Here is a 17,981-nt window from a genome sequence, read left to right on the forward strand (position 1 = left end):
CACCTATGTAACCAACATGGTTGTTAAACCTGTACTCTCTGAAGCCTATTTCCCTTCACTTCTTTCCAGTCCTCTTTCCCTTATAACAGGTGGCATTTGCCTGTCCCCTTATAGCCTTCCCCACCCTGAGACTAGAACCAACCCTGAAAGAAACTGCACCTTCAGTCCACAATGGCTCTCAAAATTGTCTACCTTACCTGATCCTGGTTCTGAGATCTGGTTTTTGTACCTTATTCTCGCCTCATTCTCCAAACATATGTTCTAGATTTAGGCAAATGCTTGGTCTCCTTTCCCCACACAGCTGAGTGCTTGAATTTTTAACCCCTGGCACCATCTCTAGAGTTTTATACAGCACGCTGCAGAATCCTAGGATACTTCAGAGAGCCCGTTGAGGGTCACCAAGTACAGAGGGGCGCTGGGGTAGACGGAGCTCTCCAATTCTCTTTTTAGAGTGCAATGCAGGATTTCATTTTGGGGGTAGCTTTGAAATGTCTCCATCATAGTTAGAACACCAGTTCCCTGGGTTCCATACTTGGGTTCTGCCTATTTTTTCTAGTTTCCTCCTGGTCCTTGCTCTCCCAGACCTAGAACCCTCTCCACGAACCTAAGTAGTCCTGAGGTTCTTCTGCCGACTCTCACAATTTGTGAGCACTTGTGTGCAGTTGGTGTATCCCTGTATTACTGTCTGTGTAGCCACCTTCCTGGCACAGATGAATCTCTCCTGATCAATAACACTGTTGCTGACCCTCAAACACTAGATTTGGTTCTGAACTTCTACTCCTAACACCATGTTGAGGGACTGGTCCTGGTTCCGCTCTCAGCCCAACCTCTACCTTTATGCCTTGGCTCTGCTTATCCAATTCCTGAAATATGGCAAATGGGTACACTCCAAGCTCTGGCTAGGGGTATGTCTCTATCTGTTTCTTCATTCTCTTCATGGGAGTTCCCACATTATTTATTTAATCATCTGCTTGTTTGCTTGCTTGTGTTTTAGTCTGGGGTTGGGTCCCACTATTTTACTCAGGTTGGACTGAAACTCCTGGTCTCAATCCATCCTCCTGTGTAAGCCTCCCATGTAGGTAAAGTATGCTCCCACTGCACCCAGATATTTTTAAAGTTTGAGTTTGAGTTTAGAATAGACAACTCTATTACAATTATTATTTAAACTAGATCTTAACTCCAAGAAGTTCTTGAGGCCATATCCATTTTAAATAAAAATAAAAAAGTTAAAAAGTAAAACAAGAAATTGGCTGAATCTAAAATAATATGAATCAGTATGTCTTAAGATAGTGACTAGAGTGCAGTGGATATAATAATTCACAGATGCACATGTCACCATGTATAGCCACTTGATGGAGTGCAGGGAAACACCGTGCCGACCCTTCACTGAAGAACTGCCTTGGAAGTCAACGAGAGGGCGTTTAATGAAAGCAACTCTCATCTGTTTTCTACTCTTCTTATAGCTATTGGGCTTTTGCCAATGTTTTGAAGCAAGGCCACTTCTTAAAGTCACACACAGAGTTTATTCTCCAAGTGAGCCTCTACGCCTACATTGAGCAGCACCCTAGATAACTCCATGAATTTAATGGAGCTGTGTCTGCTGTGTGCCCACCAGATGCCAGATCTGAGTTGGGCTTCCAGGTGCCTTACCAATGCCCTCAAACAGGAAAGCCTGCATCCTTGCATGATTCACGAAGTCAAACCCTTGAAGTCATCTAAAGGGCTTGAGTTTGACAATGTGACTTTTACCTGAGAAGGTTCAGAGACTTCCATGGATGGAAAAGGCTGGAACTGCCACATTGGCAGAGCAAGACTGACAAAGCTGAAACCAAAGCAATGATCCCTAAGTAGATTAATTCTGTAGAAATTCTCATTTTAGATGCTCAGTCACTTTAGTCAATTTTTTAAAATAGTAACTTCTTGTTTTCTTTTCAAATCAGACAAAAAAACACACAACCTTATAAGAATTACCCATTAACTTACTCATTTAGTCAACAAAAATTTTTAGAACTCCCTCCCATGTGCCAGGCCTTGTTTCCAGGGGCAAAGAATTAGAAGAAACTACACGGCCCCTACTGTCCTCATGGTGCATATTCCTGGGCTTAAAGATGTAATCATGGGAGATGCTGAGAAAGTTAGGTTAATGAAAATGTTCACAGATGACTTTCACCTGGGACTTACAGTAGGTATGTTTAGTAAATGTCTGGTGAGTGGAATTGATGGGCCAGACATGGAGTTGTTAATTACTACATCCGATTGTTGAATCTGAGAACCCTGGACTGAAATTCACTGTTTCAATGGATCCCTGCAATAAGGACCCATCGTCTTCCAGTGCATGACCCATTACTGCAGAACACATAGACCAACATGAAAAGGCCAAAAGTCATACCCAGAGTTCTGATGCTATCCTGCAGGCACTTAAGTTAGCCAGTGTACCTGCCCAGTGAAACCCCACCCCGCTCCCTTTTCCATGGAACAGCACAAAGGACTTGAAGGGGGATTTTAAAATCAGAATAGCTAAGTAAAATGAGCCTAACCGGACCAAGGATTCAAAGAAAGAACACTCAGTTTGTCAACAATTCAATATTCGTTGATAAGTCATAGTTTGTCAGATAACTTAATAAGAAAAAAAAACAATGCTGAGAGAAAGATATAACTGCAATAATTTATGAAAACAATTTGGGAAGGAAATTGTAGTGAACAAACTAGAAATTTGTGTATTCATCCACTGGGCATATGGTTATTGAGCACCACCTCTTGGGATCCTGCAGTAGAGACAAGGACAGGTGGTTAGGGGGTATTGGAAGCTTTCTGTGCATAGAAGAGGACTCAGCTGTCAGGACACGAGAGTGCATGAATTCAAGCAGAAAGCCGATGAGTCTGAGGAGAGTGCACACTGCGTTCAGCAACAGCCGCAGAGAAGCCGCAGAGTCGGATCCTGGAGAACTGTGGGATTTTAATCAGTGGAAATGGAAAGAAATTAAGAGCAGTGTAAGCCAAGAACCAGAGCAAAATCACAACAGGTCAGGTTTGGAATGCCCAGAACTTAGCTGTCTTGAGGCGGATTCTGCACTTCCCACTGCTATGGAACCGCGGCATAAAAAATCAAGCTGGGGATTCAAATAGAGGACATGGTTTGAGGAGGAAGGTGATCATTGCAGTTTTAGATGTACTGAATTTGAAAAGATGACAGGATGTCTAAGAGGAGTTGTCTTAGGCAGGAAGACGGTAGAAACAATCCTGGAGTGCACCCACCCAGACAGATAGTGGGAGCCAGAGGAGGCTCTGTGGTCTCCGGAGCGAGGGTGTGGACAAAGGAGGATGAAATTGTGAGCTCTCTGTGCCCTCTACATATCCTCTGCTCTGAGAGCCCACTGTCCCTCCCACTGCCCTGTGTAGTTGGAATGAGTGGCCTAGCCAAACACCTGGAATACAGTAAGTGGTAAATAAATACTTGTTGAATATATGGATGGAAAACAGAACTTCTGAGTGCATTTGGTGATTGTGTCATTCTTGGCTTGGTACTCCAGCCCTCAAGTGCCCCAAACTCTTTGTCCCCCAGCAGGGCAGCCTCGACTATTCTCACACTCACGGAGAACTCGGTGTTAGCTCCCCCTGCTGTTTCTCATGTAACAAGGGCTTTGGGTTAGAGGGATCAGGCAGCGTAGAGTGCACATCTTCTGGAAGAAGGTCAGCACATCCCCCATGCTGCAAAGGTAAAAACAGATACTTGCTGGGACACTTCCATGTCGGGAGTGTCCCCCACAATGATAACACACATGTGGCTCTCATAGGTGGCAGGTGCGTGTTTCACATCATTTGGGTTTAGCAAACACAACCAATGGGTTAAAATAATGTCTAAGGAGTGACAGGATTGTTTATGCTTATAAATAAAAGATATACTGATGCTTCTGTAGAAATCGTGTTTTATAAGGTATTTAGCCTCGTATTCCAAAAGGGCTTCGCTGAGCAAACCGAGTGGTGCCCATTACTTCATTGCCAAGAGTACAAAGGCTGCTGTTACCAGTCCAGTTTTTCAAATCAAGAAACTGAGGTGCAGAGAAGTTAGTCATCTTCTTGCCACATAGCAAGTGGCAAAACCAGTGGCATCTCCTTTCATGTTGACCAGAGAACAATATCACCTCCCAGTAAAGCAGAGGAAGGCATACAACTGGCCCATGTGCGTTTAGCCTACTGAATTGCTACTTCTGCAACAACTCTTCTGCTGATTCCCTTTTCTCAAAATTGTTATTAGTGACCCCGCCCCCCCCCTTTCTTCTTGTGTAGGAGAATCATCTCTACAGGGGCACTTGTAAACAATTTTCCTCTTCTGCTTTCCACGCCTGAGATTAATCACTTTAACTTCCTTACAGATGTCAGTAGTGCCTCCCCCATGATGAAAGGAGTGGGGGGCAGTTTCCATGTCAGCCTTAACTCTGACATGCTGCTTTTAACTGAGAGCTCTCTAAATTGAAATACCCTCTCAACACAGGTGTAGCGTCAGTTTCTACCTCCAAGGTTCGATGCCCAGCCCTTGTTGCTTCTGGGCAGGGAACAATGACCTGCAGACATCCTGGGGAAACCTTTGGCTTGGACACCACTTGCTACTTTGGATGCAAAGCTGGATTCACCCTCACAGGAGACAGCACCCTCAAGTGCAAGCCTTCAGGACAATGGACAGCAGTAACCCCAGCCTGCAGAGGTAAAGTGAAAAGCAGCAGGGAGGTTCTGACACGCTATCCTGCAGGCACTTAAGTTAGCCAGTGTACCTGCCCCAGCAGCCACTGCATGGGTCGAGTCCTCCATGAATTCCACACCCATCCAGTCAGCTGCACTGTCCACACGCACATCTCTGCCCTTCCTCCTCTTGATGGAGCTAATGCCCTGGTTCTCAAAGCTCTAAGGAGGAAACAAGCACAGATGTGTTAGAAACTAGAAGAATGCTAAGAATAAAACCAGCTGTATGATTTGTGAAACATAAGCTACAATGTTTTTAGGCGACAGGATAAACACCTCGTATTTTCATAATAATTGGAATCTAGACAGTTACACCTATGTGATACTTCCTGGAGAGCTGTCACCCCATAAAGGAAACTTGAAGTTTTATATCCCTTTCATCTTTACATCTCCCACAAAGCACAACACAGAGCTCTACAAATATCAGTACTGCCAATAATATTTACTTAAATTAGATATAATTCCTGAGCTTCCGTTTCCCATTCCATAAGTTAGAAAAAAGAACATGGAATTCCCTCAAAAAATAGTTAAAAGAGGATGATGGCCTCTACTTTCAAACTTCCAGCATCTACTATGGAAATAAACAAACTTCCAGTTCTAGCTGCACTGAGTGCTTATTAAGTATTTTAATAAGTTCATGCTGACCTGCCAGTTAACCATCAGGTACTAATAATAACACTTAAAAATAGTATTTTTGAGAGAAAAAAAAATTGCAAATAGTATTTTTGGAGGCAAAATCAACCCCTTAGCAGATGTTTATTGGATGCTGCTGGCCCCTCCTTGTTCTTTGGCTAGCATTCTCTGAGGGGATACTTAGCATTGTGTGATATTGGAAGAGTGGGCGTGAGTGTGAAGTGGCTGATCTCCTTCTGACCTTTTCATAGTCTACTGTCTACTGGCAATGCTAGTCAGGTTACAGATGAAACCATGATCTCATTCACCGTCATTCTTCATGCTGTTTCTCCTCCTTCTTTTCCTGCAGCCATCAAATGCTCAGAACTGCATATCAACAAGCCAACAGAGATGAACTGTTCCAGCCCCTGGGGGAATTTCAGCTATGGGTCAACCTGCACCTTCCATTGTCCAGAGGGTCATTTACTTAATGGCTCTGCCAGAGCAGCATGCCAAGAGAATGGACACTGGTCAGCTACCACACCAACTTGCCAAGGTACATTTTTCATATGGTTTAGGAAGTCTTCTCAATATGAAAAACAAATCAGTATTTCTTCTCTCTATATCTGTCACAGTTGTCCTCCTTTCTGTCACAAGGTTTCCCCTTGCTTGATAAAGGTTTCACAATGAGTCAGACAGAATCTCCTTGCTTTATGTAGAGCAGTGGGAATTAAATTCAGTGACTCTGTCATACTGCCACTCCTTTTCAGGGCTCAGATTTGTGAAATAAGTTCCCTTGCTTACTTGCAATCTCTACTAACACATCTTGAAGTTTCGAAATATGTTCATCATGCAGATTCTGGTTTATTGCCTCAGAAGAATTTTGTTTACCACTTACCTCTAGAAATATCACAGATCTTAATTATGCTCCACCTGTTTGCAAGCTTCAATTCAGCTCCAAGTTTCTCCCCTGCTTTTTCCCTAGCAGCTTATTCTGATTACTTTCTGTTGCATTTCTGAATTTTTGATGGCCAAAAAAAATTCCCCATGGCTCATTTTATTTGCTCAAACTTCCATGTGTAGGCCCCTTGCATCTACAATGTCTTTCCTTTTATTAGATCTTCTTCTGAAGGCTTTGAAATTACATTTAATATGTAAGTCTTAGGAATATGATCCTGTGTGCTTCCCACTCTCTGATCATGGCTTTCTGACTTCCATATCTCCTTTCACAGCAGGCTGTCAGCACTGGCAGGTCTTTGGATGATCCAAGAACATCTTAGAGTTCTTGGGACCCTTTGAAGAGAACAACTGGCCTTTGCACAGAGCACTTCTCATATCTTGCATGTGCATGTTTTTTTTTTGCAGAGGGGCCGTTGACTGTCCAGGAGGCCCTGACTTACTTTGGTGGAGCTGTGGCTTCTACAATAGGTCTGGTCATGGGTGGGACACTCTTGGCTCTGCTGAGAAAGCATCTCAGAAAGAAAGGTAAATAAGAATGAGTTTTCCTCTTGCTTTCTTCTTTCATGTGATTTTGGATGGGGTGGTGAAACCACCATTTCAATAGTTCATGTTTGGAAACATTTAATTAAAAGAAGGCAGAGATAACTTAGTGATCCTGAGAACTGACTGTCCAGCAAAATCACCTGGAGAAATTTACCAAATGCTGATGTTCCCACAGGGAGACTTGGGCATGAGCCTATAAATCTGAAGTTTTCAAAAGCCCTCCTTCAAAATTCTGAGGAGGCAGTTTTGCAGTTCAGCATTTGCAATCACAATTTAAAATCACAATTTAAAATTGCCATGTCAGCCTCCTTCACTCATTCCTCTATGTGACAGTCATTTACAGTCTGTTAGGCACTGTAATGATGGTCCCTGGTATTAATTAAGGTTGCTATACCTGGTAGGTAGCCCATTCTGTGTTCCGGTGATAGGCTGCTGTTTTTGTTCTCACACATGTCCCCCACTTGAGTCTGTGTGTATTGATCAATACACACAGACTCAAGTGGGGGACATGTGTGAGAACAAAAACAGCAGCCTATCACCGGAACACAGAATGGGCTTCCTAAACCAGACTGGGGCTCAGAGAAGCTTGCTCAAGCTTAGCTTTGAAGAACAAATGGGAGGGATTTGATTAAAGGGGAAAATGGGTATAGAGCTCCAGGAGAAAAAGTGGCACATGGCAAGATGTGAAAGGGAGGATACCTGGGAAAATGGTGTGTAGTTGCCAGTGTGCCTGAGTCCAGAGGGGCTTACAGAGGAGACAGGAAATGAAGTGTGAGCCTGTGGAGCAGCTGCTTTAGTAGCCCCTGGCACGGGGAGCTAGGATGTCTGCATTTTCTTCTAAGAACTTGTGGAGTCTATGCAGGACTTAAGCAGGGAAGTGGCCAAAGGGATGAAGACTGTAAGGGAAACTCTTCAGCAGACAGAGAAGTATAACCAGGGAATAAAAGAGGGAACAGCCCATCTCTTTAGGAGTTAAAATTTGTCGTGACATGTGCCTGCACATGATTACATAAACTTGTCTAATAGGGATCTTTGCTATTGCTCCTTATAGACAGTAGTGCAAAGCACCAAAGGTCAACTTGAGCTCAGATCCAGGTAACTGGAAGCAGCTATGTTGAAACCTCGGCTGATGTTGAAGCTCTCATTGCATCGAGGAGTTTCAACACCTATTCCTAACTTGCTGCCTCCTCACATTCAAAAAGCTACCCTTGCCATGAGCTGTTTTTCCAAAGCTCCTTCACATTCTCTCCTGTAAATGACTAAGGTGATAGACAAAGGATAATGCTCTGCTTAAAGACCATAAAGGTATACCAAGAGCTACAACCAATCCCTCCAAGCAAACTGTGTTTGATCAGATCAAGAAGGCAGAGGCAAGAGCTCCTGGCAGCTAGATCCCAGTCTCCATGACCACAGGAATCACAGTATTTCCTCCTGCTTTTCCCCACCAATTCATTTTCTAGAGACATTTCTAGGTTGGAAAGGGACCACCAACCCCTTATCCTCCTGTATCTTTGATAATATACAAATTCGCCTGTTTGGGATGGGAGTTTTTTTCCTGGTCTTATCCTAATTTGGTTTCATGCTTCTGGATATTCCATGACCAGGTAACAGGTAAATACCACAGCCACATATGAAGAGTCGACTGCCAGAGGCTGTGGTTTGGACTAAGGCCAGAAGTACCTGATCACATAAGTGACAGGGAGGGGAAACCCCCACTGCCCCGTGTGATGGGTTTGTGTGATCCCAGCTGGGATCCTCAGGATGCAGCAACGGGAGACCCACGAGGGTCAAGAGGCTGAAGGCCTCAGAGGCTTGAGGAGCTTTTCTTAACTGAAAGGCAAGAGGAAGAAGGTGAGAGGACTCTGGAGTTAAACACTGTGAAATATGGAATTTAGCCTACAGCAGGTCCTCTCTCTCCGGTAGACTGCTCCCAATGCGCCTCAGAATGAGTCCACCTGAAAGTCATTCTACTGACTCTCCCCAGTCATTGCGATCACTAATGACTGCCCCTTCATCTCGCTTCTGTTTTTTCCTTTTAAACCAATCATTTGTGTTTTCCCACTTATTTCAGATGACGGGAAATGCCCCCTGAACCCTCAAAGGTGAGATGGAAATGTTCTTTGACTGAGTGGATTTTGTTAGTTTGACTTTCTGATTTGTGACAGAAAGATCACACATAATGGCTGCCACCTTTGTATAAAAAATCTTTTGCTGTGTCCTCCTGAGTATCCTGAAGTAAGATATACAGATAATATATGCCGGCCACACTCCATGCTTTTAAAATCAGCAAATGTCCTAATTCTCCTAATAAAGGAGAATAAAAGAGAAGGTGGTCATAGTAGAAACCAAATGCTAAAGCTAAGGTGCCCCAAGGCCATCAGAGCTTGTGCTCCCTATAGCGTCACTAGGAAGCATCAGCTGGGGAGCTGGGCTGGTGGAATTCTGTATCAGGGACTCAGCATCAGAGGCATGGCCAACACAGACCTGATGTTTCAAAGTAGCAAACAATCATGGTAGAGTTGTACAACCTACTGTTTGATGTTTTGTTCAATGATCTTCCCTTAATTCACATGGCAACTGCATTGTAAAAGATGCAAGAAATGCTAAATATTTATATGTAAGTCTGTAAGTTCCAGGCTCAAAGATATCTGGCCTATATGAATGTCGAGTAGACATTCCAAAGCTGTGTGCGATGTATGACAATTCTCTTATATCTTGTACCTGTTTGGACATTTCAGCACCCTGACCCAGGCCTACTATGTCAGTAGAACTTCTGATCATTATGAAATAAAAAAGACACCCCTAGGGGGCAGTATCACCATTCTTTGAAAACTAATGCTAGATTATCAATTTATCAAAGCTCAGAATTTTGTAACTATTTCTTCTCACCGAGAAGGGGGTACAGCCCCTTAGAGGGCACAGCAGAAATTCTGCACATAAAGCATCAACAGTAACAGAGTAAAATGCAATGCAAATTATCTAGAGCTGTTAAATGAGATCTCTAAAATTGCTTTAGCATTTTTTTTTTCCTCTTATTACAACAGACAGAATTTCAGGGGCAGACTAGTAATGCATGGTTTATGTAGACAATATGTGCAGGACTGTTGGGGACTAAGCATTACATGGCAGGTCATCCTTGTGTTTCTGTTCTTTAGCCACCTAGGAACATATGGAGTTTTTACAAATGCTGCATTTGACCCGAACCCTTAAGGTAAGTTAAGGGTTGATAAGTTAAGAAGATATTTTTGAAGGAATAGAATAATTTGGGAAAATAGAAGAATAAAAACCTTGATTTTCTATATATAATCAAGTAATACATCTTAAGCAGGTATTTAATCTTCAGGCCATGAAGGAGATCGTATTAGCGACGGAAAGCAGGTGTGTCAGTGGAGCAACTGTAGTGGGGGAGTCATCAAGCCTTTCCATAAGCTCCAGGATAGAAGTGCTCCAGCAGTATGTCCCTTACTCCAGGAATGTGACAGTATTGTTGTTAGCTGCTAGATGTATTGATTGACACTGTGGCTGCTCCCTGACCACCTCCTCTGTTACTTGCTGGGAAAACGGAAACTGCTACCACTCTTCCAGAGCAGCACAGTAAATAGCTGAGTTTCTTAAGGAAAGTAGCCTTGAGCAGAAAATCTGCAATCTAGAAAGAGAAGATTGTCTTGAGCCTCAGAGGAGAGATATGATGAAAGATTTCTTTTATTTTTTTAAAGGAAAAATACTGATTTTGATTTCTTTTAATCTCATTTTCAGAGGCCTATCTCCCAACCTCTCAAGATCCTAGTTGGTGAACATGGAGCTTCCTGCTAAACTTGACTTTAACTGTAGCACAATTGTGGCAGTTTTCTGTAAACCCCTGGATAAGGGCATGGACTCTCCTTTAGACCAGCTCTGGACCAGAGCAGAGGACTGTGCCATGTTCTGACCTCCCCACCCCCCACTTCCTGCTCCACCTCTGCTCTTCCTCCAACACAAGCTGCTGACGCCAAGAGCCAATGTTTGTGCTGTGGTCTGTGGACTTGAACATGGCTGTCACTGGAAATACCAGCTAATTAAAGAGACCAGAGTATTTGACTCACCAGGAGACCAGACTGGAGAAATGAAAATACCCCTTTATTGGGGGGTTATGGAAGGCTTCTCTGCAGTGTTGGAAGCCAGGCACATCTCTGACTTAAGGAAACCCCAGCAGGATCTCCCAGAAACTCCAGTGGTTGCTGTCAATGAGGAGCCTTAGACCTCTGCTGCTGAGGTTTCCAGAGAAACCTGGGATGGTACCCAAGGCTATAGAAGACCAAGAATCAGAACAGGAAGCTCCATCTCACTGTAGATCTTATCAAAGGACCCAAAGACCAATTAAATGGATTTGCCCCCAAATGCCATGTTCCTTTGTTTGATGTTTTGTTCAATAAGGTCTGTATACATCACTCTGTTGGCACCAGTGTAGTGCATGATTATAGTTGTCCTAATTACAGCTCCACCTGTCAATGAGCTGGCAAATACATACATCACACTCCCTGGTCCAAGAGAAAGTCAGAGAAACAGAAAGTCTCCATTACCTTAATGTTTCACAGGAAAGAATGAATGTGTTTTACCTGTTCTTTAAATCACATGTTTAATAAGTGGGTCAGTGAAAGTTATATAGTGTTTATCCAGAATTGATGCAAAAGTTAGAGAGCCAAGCATTGTAGTTGTCTTGTCATGGTGAAATGTAACCCAATGACTACATCATATAGACTGGGTACATATAAGCAAATATACAAGTTAAAATGGTAAAGCAGCCTAAAGATTACAAGGCTTTTTCAAGAATATTGATAATAACCTTGAGATTTAGGCACATGGTGCTTTAAAAAAAGTTTCTCAGTCATACTGCCTTTGGCATCCATAACTGCTTCTTGTTTGTCTATCACTAGGCTAGGTATTATATGCCACTGGTCTTTCCTGAGTCAGAATCTGCGCTTTGTGAAAGTCACTAGGGAATCCTAATGCTCTCTTGACTTTGGGAATCACTGGTTCACAAATCAAATGTACAGAAGTGTAAGACCTGGAGCAGCTTATAACCTAGTTGGGGTACAACAGAAACCCACACAGTATAATACAAGAGGAACAACAGAAGTGTATTATTTGAATGGTGGTGTAGGAGTTCATAAAATAGAAAAGTCAAATTTGAGTCCACCATCAGGGAGACAGGGAGAACTCAGAACTTCAAAGAATGGGCAAGCAAAAGAGGAAGGAAATTCTACATTGGTAGATAATATTAGCAAAAGGGGAAAGAGAAGACTGCGGAGGGGAGTTGCAGAGAAGCCTGGTGTCACTAAATAGTACCTCTTGGAGGTGTCAGACCACAACTTGTTGAATGAATTGAAGGCATAAAGCATATGCAGAAGCTTGGAGGCACACAGATCCAGGCACCCTTGGATGAGTCATCATGATGTCTCAGGTAATAGAATTCTCAGATCCTCTACCAACAGCAGAAAAAGATTGAATCACCCTTTGTGAAATACATCCTTCAGGAAATATGAGGGGCCCTGGAGACAGGAAAACATAATCACAGAAGTAAACATGTGCTGTGTGCTTTCTAAGTGCTAGGCAATATTCTTTAATCCTTCCAACAATGCTTTCAGGAAAAACTGGTCTTAGCAACCCCATTGTGCAGATGTCAAGCCGCAGTCTGGAGAGTTGAGCCCAAGAGCACAATTAGTAAACAGAACTGAAATCTGAACTACTGATTATCTCAGCTAAGCCCTCTGCTCTGCTGTGTTCTAACCAGTAGCAAACCCTTATCAAGACAACTGTGCCTGGGTAGAAGTTGGCCAAGTGATCTACAGCAGTAGGCTTCCTCATGGACTCATTGCCAACCTGAGGGCACAATGTTTCTGTGCCCAGTATCAGACAAAATGCCCCTTTCCACTGGGGGTAGGAAGGCTGCAGAGTCTCAGTGTACTGGGAATTGCAGAGTCTGGTAAGCACAAACTCTGACACACACACCATGGAGGGTGGGAGGCTACTGCTCCAGTAGCTTCAGCCAGGGAAGTGTGGCCTGTGAATTCCTGGGCACTGTCCCTCCTATTGGATCCTCTAGCAAGATCTCTGCCTGCCTTTTCTTTACCTGTAGAAAAACAGTTACTAACTCTCCCTCTTGTCCCTTTCCTCACCAAGGACAGTGATCTTACCACGCCCCTGCAGGGACAAGCCCCAGGAAGCTGGGAGGGAGGGTGAGCCAGAGGCTGCAGGGGAGGAGGACACTGCCACCCACAGCCTCCCAGAGCTCACTGCAGCCAAGACAGTTCACAGTGCAGCACCAGGCACCTCAAGCTGCCAGGCAAGCCCTGCTGGTCCCAGGGGGGCAGAGGGCAGGAGAAGGGAAGGAACCATGCTCCTAGGCTGCCCACACCTCTGGGTACTGGTGGTCCTGGGCAACTGCTGGGCAGGCTGGGGGAGACACGGGGCTGACGCAGCACAGCTGAGGCAGTTCTACGTGGCAGCTCAGGTCATCAACTGGAACTACCACCCTGAGCACACAAATCTAAGGTAATTCAGGTATGGTGTCCAGGAGGGGTAGCCAAGGTGGATAATCTAATGTTTTAGAGAATATTACTTTTGTAATTCCACAGGGGTGTGTGTGTGTGTGTGTGTGTGTGTGTGTGTGTGTGTGTTTTCAGGTAAATAAGTACATTTAATCAAGTATGAAGAGCATAATAAACTTGGTGAGTGCTAATTTTGCTCCACTAACGTGGAAAATATTCAACTTGATTGTTTAAACGCTGCTTTCTTTTTGTGAGTTTGTTTTCAGTACAGTTTTGTTAGTAGTCTGATTGTCGGTTTAACATATTGATTGATTCACAAACACCAAGCTCCCTCATCTGCCTTTCCTACCAGCTCCCATTCCAGATTTTTACTAGTTCAGTATTTTTATGGCATTTCTAGTTACATATTATTTATTCCATTGTCACATAACTTCATCTCCTAAAACTAAAGTTGTGCACCTTGTACTTTATTTTGAGCAGATAATTATTTTGAGCTGAATAACTACTGCCATCATTTTGTTGCTTTCTTAAAAATGACTTTTAAAACATCAGTCCATGTAAATGCGACACTTCAGTACTTTTACTCTGTCCTGCTTCATATTTGGCTTATTCATGGCTGTTCACAGTGACTCTTAATTTTTTCTCTCTTAATCACTTCCTGGAGTATGGTTTACCCTAGATATTTTGGTAAGGTTACTATTAAAAGGCATGTGTCAGTAAGAGGAGGTTTAAATAATATCAAACCATATCTTTCAGTTGCAAACTATATTTTTCCAATTGAAAAGTTAAAATGAGACTTCCTAGAAATTAACTAAATCATAGGGTCTATCCAATATTTCCAGCTAATCTTATTTTTATTTGTTTTAAATGGTAAGCCTCCTAGTGTGATCACTTTTATTTTTTAACTTAGCATCACAATTTAGATGATTGTGAAAACTGTGTTCCTCTTTTGCAATTACAGAACCAAAGCAATCTTCAAAAAAAAAAAAGTAATATTTTGAGAGTCTTTTCCATGTATCACAGTAACTCTTTTAAAAACTCCATTGTAACTGGGTTATATAAGAGGGCATTATATACTATCTTGGTCATATGTACAAAGAAATTATTTCTTTTAAAAGAAAATAATTTTAAATATTGCATTTCTAGATGATTCATCCAAGTTCATGCCCACACCCTTAGTGAACTGTTACTCCCTCAAACCCCATAGAAAATAACACTCTTTCTGATACTAATCTTGCCTGCTCATGGGTGGAACAGGAGCTCTGTCCAGGCTTCCCTGTAGCATGTGGTAGTTATGCCTTGGGGTGGGGATGGATAGATGCAGGCCAAAGCATACAAACCAAAAGATCGAATGTACAATGTGAGGACCACATTGTGCTGGCAGGTCTTCCCTGGGTTAGGAAAGGAGGATGGGTCAATTGTTGACAAGGGGGCCACCTGCAGGATTTTCTCCTTTCAGAACCTCTGTCATTCCTGTGGAATATGGTACTGTAGTTATTATGATTCAGAACCCTGTTGAACGTAGAAATAAAGATTAAAATAGAGATTAACTGGGTCAAGACAGAGGAGAGGAAATGATTTTAACCATGTTGGATCCTGGCTTTGTCATATATCAACTGTATTTCCTTAGAAAGTTACTTAATCTTTCCAAGATAGTTTTTTCATTTGTTTCCAACAGGAATCTGAGTTTTACTCCATTAGCTATCTCCACCCTCTCAAGCAGAAATAGGGTCCAACAAATCGATACAAATTTATAACATTTCCCAGTGGCTTAAAATTATAATTTGCAGGAAGTGTTTTATGAAAAATTGTATTTGACTGATCAGTTGAAAATAGCTCACCTATTTACTTTTAAGTGACTTGATCATATTTTTAATCATTTAAAACCTAACCTAAAGTTTGAGTTCATACAATGATGTTAGGTTCCTTTTAAGAAAATTGATTCTGAGAATCATCATTAGAGCATTCTAAACTTATGAAAGAATATGATCACAACATACTATTTTTGAAGAGTCCAATAATTATTTCATTAATTACACTTATTGTTCATATCTATAAAACACTGTCATTCTAGACGTCTGAGGTTATGAGAGATACTTGGTTATAATATGAGTAAATGTTATATGCATCTTTCAAATTAATGTTTGTGTTTTGATTCCAGTTTGAATCCTTTTACAACTTTCTTTAAGAAAATAGTCTACAGAGAGTATGAAGCATATTTTAAGAAAGAAAAACCTCGATCCAGCATTTCAGGTAGGCTGAAATATATTTATTTATTTGCTTAATCATTTATTTTAAACATAAATTTTTATGGATCATGTGTTATTTATCTGTGTCTAAAGTACCTATTTAGAATGTGTGTGTGTGTTTGTGTGTGTGTGTTTGTGTATGTGTGTGTTTGTGTTTTTACCAGTATTGGATATATAGGATGTTGGCCTGGTGCACAGTGAGAGTGTGGGACCCCTTGCTCGTGTTATTAAGAATTTTCAAAACAGTGATAGCAATGCATTAAAGCAAACAAGGATCCTTCTGATTAGGGGGTCCTTTCAAAAGGTACACATTGTATGCCCATGAAACCAGTGATGTTTTTAGTCTTGGTCAGAATAGCTAAACAAAACTTTTAGGAATTTGACTTTTTACCCATTCATCTAACAATCCACCGTGGAGCACTGTTGGGGGCTTGGCATTGAATTAGGCACTGTGAGTGCAACAGTGGACAAAGGGGGCTCAAACACATCTCCGCAGGGCTGTGGGTTGGTCTGAAAGGCACAGATGTGTCTTAACAGCATGATCTTTTGTTTCAATCTGACTTCCTGAATTCATTCAAAGGAAGTATGTATAGCTAATTCTTTGCATCTCTTTCTCATCTATATTGTTTGTTTGATCACAGAGACTAAGTGGATTAGGGGTCTAGGATCTTAATTATGGAACCACATTCCACAGAAATGAGAGAAACCATCAAAGAAGAACTTCTTTCATTTGTGTCCCCTTGAGAATGATCCCACCACACTTCTTTAGCCAAACAGAGGCCTGTCATCTACCCACACTCAACCACCACCTCTCCGACTCATCCCAGTCTGCCCTGCCTCCTCTGATCTCCCTTAATCTTAAATCTTTCCTCAACTAGTCTTCCCTTCATTCAAAAATCAAAAACAACAAAACCAAACCATAATCAGGCAAATTCCTGAAAGGAAAGAAATCTCACCATGACCCTGATGACCTTTTCCTTTATTCTCCTTTCCTTCACCCCTTGAATGAGGAGTCTACATCATTCTCTCAGGTTCTTTTCCTTATATCCTTTCTCTACTATGGTACAATAAGATAGAGTTCATTGAAATTACTATCAAAGCAGGGTCCCTGTGACCACGAGGATGTCAGTGCCCACAACTTTTTTCCAGTTCTTTTACCATTGCCAGGATATTTAACACTCTCCCTTCCCAAAGGTCTCTGTGCCTTGTTTCCCTCTGATTTCCTTTGCTTTTCCTTCTCAATGTCCCCAGTATATCTTACAACCTCAATCCTACCACGGCTTTCACAACCATCTACCAGGGCCAGGTTCTCTCTGAAACTACGTGGTACATACCCTCTACCAGCAGAAATACCTCTGTCATCTTAAATATACCCCCAGCACCATGAACTAATTCCTACTTCCATGGATGGTTTTGAGGATCAACTGAGCTAATAAATACAAAGTAGTTATAATAATGTTAACACATATTAAGAACTCAATAACAAGTTAGCTATGTTATCATTATTGTTGCTATAGTAGTTGTTAATGTTATCTCTATTTGATTGTATATATCATTATATTATGTGCATCTACATACCTATATTTCTTAACTCATTTATATATTCTTTGTATATGATCATTTACATATTCACGTATCCTCAAATAAATATACATCTAAATATTCTTTTCTTTTTTAACACTGTGTATTAAGAACTATGAAATTCTAGGTTCTAGGAAAATAAAAGTGGGTAAGACCTAGAGCCTGACTACCAGGAGCCAACCAGTTATTGGGGATGACCTATAATTAGAAAGGTCATGACAGAACAGAAATAAGGGAAACTATAATGAGAGATCTATAGTAGGACATCCGAGATCCATCTCCAATCTAGGAGTCATGAAAATCTTCCTATTTCTAACTTGATAGCTAAAGGAAAAAAAAAAAGAGAAGGATCCAAGTAGTGATTAGGGATGGAGATGCATTTTAAACCAAAGTGAAGCAGTACGTGTAAATACTCAGAAGTTAGAAAGCATGGTGTATTAGGGGAACCATAACTGGATCAGCACAAACATCAAAGGAGAAATTGACAAAACATGCAACCAGATGGGGACATGGCTGGATTAAAACCATAGAAAGGCTTTATCTTGAGGAAAATAGGAGGCTCTGAAAGGATATATATACAGGAGAGACTTGGATTTGTACTTTAGAAGGAGAATGGGTGGGAGAAAGCCAAGTCCACACCAGAGAAACAAGTGATGGGACTTTGGGGTCAGTCAAGGTAAGAGGCCATCAGAGAAGCTGAGGTGGAGAAAATCAGATGATTCCAAAGATATTGAGGAGCTAAACTTGGTAATAAATTATATGTAGATAATGA

The 17,981-nt window shown here is 41.8% G+C and overlaps 2 protein-coding genes across 4 annotated transcripts in view; both read left to right on the forward strand.

Annotated features, from left to right (window-relative positions):
- LOC107147399 (selectin P) overlaps positions 1-11,229 on the forward strand; it is a 34,879-nt gene extending 23,650 nt beyond the window's left edge. The window contains exons 10-16 of one of the 2 annotated variants that reach the window (XM_048810064.1): positions 3,531-3,716; positions 4,493-4,702; positions 5,720-5,905; positions 6,715-6,834; positions 8,924-8,954; positions 10,008-10,063; positions 10,609-11,229. In XM_048810064.1, coding sequence (XP_048666021.1) covers positions 3,531-3,716; positions 4,493-4,702; positions 5,720-5,905; positions 6,715-6,834; positions 8,924-8,954; positions 10,008-10,062 — 788 coding nt within the window. In that variant the 3' untranslated portion in view covers position 10,063; positions 10,609-11,229. The remainder of the gene's footprint in view (positions 1-3,530; positions 3,717-4,492; positions 4,703-5,719; positions 5,906-6,714; positions 6,835-8,923; positions 8,955-10,007; positions 10,064-10,608) is intronic. The other variant, XM_015491857.2, reaches the window with a different exon arrangement.
- Positions 11,230-13,087: 1,858 nt separating this feature from the next.
- Positions 13,088-17,981, forward strand: part of F5 (coagulation factor V) — a 69,084-nt gene continuing 64,190 nt past the window's right edge. Inside the window, exons 1-2 of one of the 2 annotated variants that reach the window (XM_048810065.1) lie at positions 13,088-13,383; positions 15,541-15,632. In XM_048810065.1, the coding sequence (XP_048666022.1) occupies positions 13,226-13,383; positions 15,541-15,632 (250 nt within the window). In that variant the 5' untranslated portion in view covers positions 13,088-13,225. The remainder of the gene's footprint in view (positions 13,384-15,540; positions 15,633-17,981) is intronic. The other variant, XM_015491858.2, reaches the window with a different exon arrangement.

This window comes from Marmota marmota, unplaced genomic scaffold (genome assembly GCF_001458135.2).
Source record: "Marmota marmota marmota unplaced genomic scaffold, marMar, whole genome shotgun sequence".
In the NCBI taxonomy this organism is placed as follows: Eukaryota; Metazoa; Chordata; class Mammalia; order Rodentia; family Sciuridae; genus Marmota; species Marmota marmota.